Raw genomic sequence first — 6,900 nt, forward strand, 5'->3', positions numbered from 1 at the left:
GTGGTTTTGTGTCTGCCCTGGTATCTGTCACCTTTTTAAATAGGAGGATTTCTGAGTGGTTTTGTGTCTGCCCTGGTATCTGTCACCTTTTTAAATAGAAGGATTTCTGAGTGGTTTTGTGTCTGTCCTGGTATCTGTCACCTTTTTAAATAGAAGGATTTCTGAGTGGTTTTGTGTCTGCCCTGGTATCTGTCACCCTTTTAAATAGAAGGATTTCTGAGTGGTTTTGTGTCTGCCCTGGTATCTGTCACCTTTTTAAATAGTAGGATTTCTGAGTGGTTTTGTGTCTGCCCTGGTATCTGTCACCTTTTTAAATAGTAGGATTTCTGAGTGGTTTTGTGTCTGCCCTGGTATCTGTCACATTTTTAAATAGCAGGATTTCTGAGTGGTTTTGTGTCTGCCCTGGTATCTGTCACCTTTTTAAATAGAAGGATTTATGAGTGGTTTTGTGTCTGCCCTGGTATCTGTCACCTTTTTCACTATCCAGAATGTCCAGCAACAAGAGATGTCATAGGTGTTGAACGCCCATTTAGAATGCCACCTTTTTCCTCCATATTTCTGCCCTGGGGGCTTGTTTTTTTTATATTATTAATTTATTTTTATTGTTTTGGGGGGGGGGGGGGGGCATTTTCATAATAATGATAAACCCAAAATGTTTTTGTTTTTTCCCCTGCACCACGCTCTTTAAGTAATTTCAATATTCCAATACTCTCATTAACTAATAAACAAGTACTCAAGTACTACTACAAATATATATATAACATAATTAATAATAGCGTCCTTTTTGCATGGTAATACATACAAAATTACATCACTTTACTGTAATGCAGCCAAGTTGACATGAAAAGACATATTCACACCGTTTTTAGCTGAAATCTAGCCATGTGCAGCTGGCTCCTCACCTCCTCTTCTTCTCATAGCTGGAGCACCTGGCTCCAGTGCAGATTTCAGCTAAAAACAGGGTGTAAATTACATCTTTTCAAGGCAACTTGGCATCTCAGGGCTTGTGGAGACTTGGATTATGCCAGGTGAGCAGTATGGAAACATTTTATATATTTTGTCCTGTTGTTTTTACGTTTTTGCTTAAGATTTGCATGTAGTACAGTGGCTGTCGGCAAGTACCTCATACAAACAACCCCACATCAAAAAAAAAATCACAATTATCCCTTTAATGCAAAGTGGCTCCAAAGAGTCCCAACAGAACTAGTCTCTCCCCAGACTCAAATATTACGTTGAATCGCTGCACTCCGCATACTACATAAGTGAGTCTGTGCCAGTTAACAGCCACTGCTGGTTTTGAAGGCAGGTTGAAATTGAATGAGTGACAGGTCGTAGCACCGATGAGAGAGCGGTTAGAAAAATGGGCTGCGCCTCCCGTGTTGTCTGATCGCAAAGTCGTTACTGATTGGAGAGGACTGAAGCCATCACTGGCATATGACTGGCCAAGTGAACGGTTCCCCTCCCATAACGAGCCCTCTGAGGGAAAGTGTCCCAGACGCAGAGAGAGCTCTGCAGCATGCAGTAACGTAGTGTATCAGCGTAAGAACTCTCATGGGCGTTGAGACTACAACAGAACTGACCATAAACTCTGTTCCCCAAAGCTACATCAAAGCTCTTAATTATTCCTTCCTGTCACTGAAACGAATGGAAGAAGTGGCCACAGCAGCTGTTCAGCCAGTGATGTGTGTGGTACCTTTGGTGTAGACAAACAGAGTCCAGCAGAACTTGAACACATCGCTGATGTGACAGGGCAGCCGCCTGGAGAGAGAGAGAGAGAGGAGGCAGACTCAGTTAGTTCAGGGAGAGAGAGAGAGAGAGAGAGAGAGAGAGAGGAGGCAGACTCAGTTAGTTCAGGGAGAGAGAGAGAGAGAGAGAGAGAGGAGGCAGACTCAGTTAGTTCAGGGAGAGAGAGAGAGAGAGAGAGAGAGAGAGACAGAGAGACAGACAGACAGAGAAAGAGAGAGAGAGACAGAGACAGACAGAGAGAGAGAGAGAGGCCGTGACTGTAGAACCTCAGTACTCCTATGCGGGCCGCGCCGCGCACTGTATTGCGCCGCAGATGGCTGTTTGGGTCAGAAACATGCTGTTGCGGCGTAATACAGTGTGCGACATGCGTAGGAATACGGGAGTTCTACGGTCGAGAAGATGTAGTGCCAGAGGAAAGCGCTGCTTGACGGCAAGGTAAAGTGCTGGAAATGTTGCTAATAATATAGAGTAAAACTTAAACTGATATATTGATTTGTTTAGGTGGGCCTTCTTTTAGGTGGCTCAAATACATATTGGCTGCTGGCCCTACCCACAGCAGTACATGCATGGCTGCTGGGCTGGGACTAGGAGTGGACAATAAATCAATGTCAATATATCACAATAAAAATATGCTCAATAACAATTATATATTTTGCCAGGCAGGACTGAGCCTTAATGGTATGCGTTCTAGCAGGTGAGCCACCGGCACGCCCCCGCTATTTCCTCATTTTTCACTCATTTTTTAACACCATAAATGCAAAATTTTACTTTCACCGCTTATACAGAGAATACATTGCAATACAATGTTGAAATACAGCACGTCTACAGGCACAATGGCAGCTAAAGCAGGAAGTTTGGTTGGTTGATTAACTTGTTGAGTAGGCCTAAAGACAGGTGTCAAAACCCGCGAGTTTGTGTTTTCTATTTTGTATGTCAAAAGCGGTTTATTATCATGATTAATTGATCGTTAACGTGACAAATCAATCGATTAAATGAATGGATTACAATGTGCATCATTAGTGTGTGTGTGTGTGTGTGCATGCGTGTGTGTGTGTGTGCTGGTGTGTGTGCTGGCCTGACAAGGGCAAGAGCCAAACAAACTGTCAAATATTGCTCTGTCTCAGCCATTATTGGCAGTCTAGCAGTGTGGAGAAGGAGGTGCTATGTGTATCCATAAGTGCTCAGTATTAATTGACCCTGATATATTTGTTTCCCTGCTTATGAAATGTAATTTGTGGAAGCAAATAAAGTATTTCAAATGTGTGTGTGTGTGTGTGTGTGTGTGTGTGTGTGTGTGTGTGTGTGTGTGTGTGTGTGTGTGTGTGTGTGTGTGTGTGTGTGTGTGTGTGTGTGTCCGTGCGTGCGTGCGTGCGTGCCTGTGCTTGCGGCTGCGTGGCTGGCGTGGCGGCTCCGCCCCCTGTGGGTTCTGGAACATGTCCATGAAGATGGGCTCGAACTTGCGGAATATCACCGTGGAAACCTCAAAGTTGCGCTCCAGGCGCTCCATGCGCAGCCTGAAGTCCTGGCACAGGTTGGACATGTCGGCCCACTTCCTCATCTTGGAGAAGAACTGGATCAGACTGGAGGGGACATTGACATTTAAAGGAACACTCCGCCCATTTTCAACCAGCTTTGTATCATTAGAACATCAGTAGTATATCAGAAAACTGTAAACGGTTTTGAAGTCTGTCATTTAATTTGACAGTTATTGAGTGTTAAAGTGTGGACCAGTGATGTCACTGGTCCACACTAACTCAAATGAATAACTCATTAAGTCAAATCAACTCTCAATAACTGTCAAACTATTCATCATTCATCTAGTTTGACAGTTATTGAGAGTTGATTTGACTTAATGAGTTATTAATTTGAGTTAGTGTGGACCAGTGACATCACTGGTCCACACTTTAACACTCAATAACTGTCAAATTAAATGACAGACTTCAAAACAGTTTACAGTTTTCTGATATACTACTGATGTTCTAATGATACAAAGCTGGTTGAAAATGGGCAGAGTGTTCCTTTAAGGGCAATTTAAAAACCAAAACAAACAAACACAGCTGACCAAACCAGTTTCCTATTGATTATATGCAGGCGTCCTTCCTACACGTTCTGCATTTCAAAATCCCATACTTTTCCATCCTCAGATTTCTGTTATTTAATGACAATTTTCTCATGTTTTAGCCTCACTTCAGTTAGAGCAGCAAGAAATGATTATTTTCATTATCGATTCATCTGTCGATTGTTTTATTGACTAGTGATGGTGAAAGATTGTGATGAAAATGCCAATAACTTTTTCCCCAAAGCCCAAGATGACATCCTCATGTCTTCTTTTGCCCAACCCAAAGATAATCACTTTACTGTCATAGAAGACTAAAGAAACCAGAAGATATTCACATTTAAAAAGCTGGAACGAGAGAATCTGACTATATTTTTCTTAAAAATTACTCCAAAGAATTAATCGGTTATAAAAAGATATTTGGCCATTCATTTTCTGTCGATCGATTAGTCAACTATCCGTTGCAGCTCTAACTTCTTCAATACAGAAAACGTTGAACTCTCGTCTTGCAGTTCACTCAGTCGTATCTCAAACAGCGCTCACTTACAATTACATAAGTGATACTGTAATTGGCTGGTCTGATCGCGCCATGCTTGTTTATATAAATGTGTTGTGATTTGTTATGCGTCTTGACTCTTGGGCCATGTTCAGACTAGGAGGCCAAATCTGATTTGTGAACTTTAGTGACCTATTAATGACTTTATCCAGATTGGTTTTATGAGTCTGGACGCTCCAAGTCTGATTTGTGTCACTTGTCCCAAACCACATTATGGAGGTAGTTTCCAATCTGCTTCAAATGTGCTTTTGACTGATGTGTCTTCAGTGCGGACGCGCAAGATCCACCAAATCTGATTTGAACGTCACTCGCAAGTCGCCATCAAATGCTTCTGCGCAGGAAAACCACGTCACCAACGTACGTATTTACGCCCAAGTCGTTACCATAGCAACGCATGCAGATAGGCTGTTTAGGGTCTGGACACACGGATCCGACTTGAACATCAGATTTGTGGCAGTGCGGACACACTCCCAAATCAGATTTGGGAAACCAATCAAGATAATGATGATTCATGACTTTAGCAGCAAATCGGATTTGCCTGTAATGTGAACACGGCCTTGCAGTCTGCAAAGTGCAAATAAAAACTCCCCTCACGGGGATGGTCAAGTGTCTCAGCTGACAGCTACTGACCTGAGTTTGGCGGTGCGAAGGATCCTAGTGAGAGACACGCAGTTTCCCTCCATCAGCCCTTTCCCCACCGTGGGAGTGGATCCCTTCCTACAGGCTGCATACAGCGCGCAGGCCAGCCAGTGCACCACCTCCCCCTGGAGACAACACAGCACTTTGTCAATAACATGGCAAGATACTAACAGGACTGTGAAGTTAACTGGTGGGAGTAGATCTCTTCCCCCCCCGGGCTGCAAACACTCTGGAACAGAAAAACAAACAGACACACAAGGGATGCAAGATGATATCAACACGTCGTCATCGCTCGATAAAGGCTTTCAAATCAAATATCAGCAGCATCAGCGCCAAAACGAATATTTCTGCCGATATGACAGGCGATAAAACCACACTTTAATTATGCCCAAATGTTCCATGCGTGATGAAATGCTTATTTTACAACTTGTGAAATAAGTCAAATTCGCCGCGGTTGTGGTGGCTACGTCAGGACTGTCTCAGGGAGAGCATCACCCAAGCCTGTGTCGGGTAGGATGAATCTGACAGTTTTGTTTGAAAGAAAATGTTACACAGATTAAAAAAATATGTCATGTTTTACATAACCTAAATTGAAGTCGTTTTCTGATTTGCCCAGTGAATTTGTACATGGGGTTAGGGTTAATTCCAGTACAGGGAGACTCTTGTTCTCTGGAATTAGGTCTAAAAAATAGTATATACTGTACGTATATAAATAGTATATATATAGTAATAGTGTGTATATATATATATATATGCAATATGCCAAAAGAGTTGGAAAACATTGGCATCGGATATCGGCCCAAAAAAATAGTCTAATTTTGTAAATTTGATTTAATTCTGTCTTTAGAAATAGATTAGGACCTGCCAGTCATTATTTTCCAGCATTTGGCTGACAGCTGGTGTTGATTTCCAGCCATATGATTATAAATCAGAACAATAACAGAAATCTCTAACAAAGCTACAAAAAGAAAAGACCACGCAGTGGGCCGGATGTTGGAATAATTAAAAAATTAGTTGCCATGGTTACTTACTGAAGCAAAATATCTCATTGCAAGGCTATAAACATAGTTGGTTAATACCAACTATAACCTGGATATGCCAGCCTATCTGCTACTATGTGGGCAAATCAATGATCATGTCAACTGGATCCCATCACCTGGGTGTGTTGTTGTGAAATCACTGGCCAAGGATTATTACAGGAAGAAGTGCAGACAAGCAGACTGTCGTGATGATATGTCAACTAACCACAAGTCGCACTGAAGTTTTGAGCTCGAGGTTTCAAGTTTACAACAAGACGAATGCATATTATGTAAGGAAGATAACAGCACATCAAGTGTAACGTTCTAATCGGTATGGTCAGCTGGGCGGCGTTACCTCCAGTGTGTATGTATTCCAGATGGCAGTGAAGTTGTCCATGGCTTCAGCCCCAGTCTGCTCGTCCATGTTGAGCTCCTGGCACAGTGTCTCCAGACTCTTCCGGACGGAGCTCTCGTCCATCCTGCCTGAATCTGAATCGGGCGACTCGTCTCCCCGCATTCGTAAAAACTGAATAGAAGTTTTGGCCTAGTTTAAAACCCGAGTTAAATCCGAGAAACACGAGACAGTCCCCGGACAGAAACAACAATCAGCAGAGTCCCTACCGACTTCCGCAATCCATTCCCACAATGCAGCGCGTTGGCGCGAAAACTGCTCTGCAGTGACCAATCGGATGCGAGTTTGGGTGCTGCTCGCCCAACCCCCTTCTGCCCTCGTGCTACTGGTGCCAGAAAAAAACGTCTGCTTGGCCAATGGGACAACAGCATAGAGCCGTGACAGCCAATCAGAGGTAACCTCGCGTCACCAGGCTCTCAGTGGTGTCTCCTCCAGGCCAAAATGGCGGATTTGTTGTGTGTTGAGCTCTCTG

The 6,900-nt window shown here is 43.2% G+C and overlaps 1 protein-coding gene across 1 annotated transcript in view; it reads right to left on the reverse strand.

Annotated features, from left to right (window-relative positions):
• rbl1 (retinoblastoma-like 1 (p107)) overlaps positions 1-6,533 on the reverse strand; it is a gene marked incomplete at its 5' end in the record, with an annotated part of 33,397 nt that extends 26,864 nt beyond the window's left edge. Inside the window, 4 exons of the mRNA XM_083661912.1 lie at positions 1,694-1,758; positions 3,123-3,326; positions 4,989-5,122; positions 6,372-6,533. Of these exons, the coding sequence (XP_083518038.1) occupies positions 1,694-1,758; positions 3,123-3,326; positions 4,989-5,122; positions 6,372-6,533 (565 nt within the window). The remainder of the gene's footprint in view (positions 1-1,693; positions 1,759-3,122; positions 3,327-4,988; positions 5,123-6,371) is intronic.
• Positions 6,534-6,900: the final 367 nt, after the last annotated feature.

The sequence above is a fragment of the Poromitra crassiceps genome, assembly GCF_964638095.1.
Source record: "Poromitra crassiceps genome assembly, chromosome: 27".
In the NCBI taxonomy this organism is placed as follows: domain Eukaryota; kingdom Metazoa; phylum Chordata; class Actinopteri; order Beryciformes; family Melamphaidae; genus Poromitra; species Poromitra crassiceps.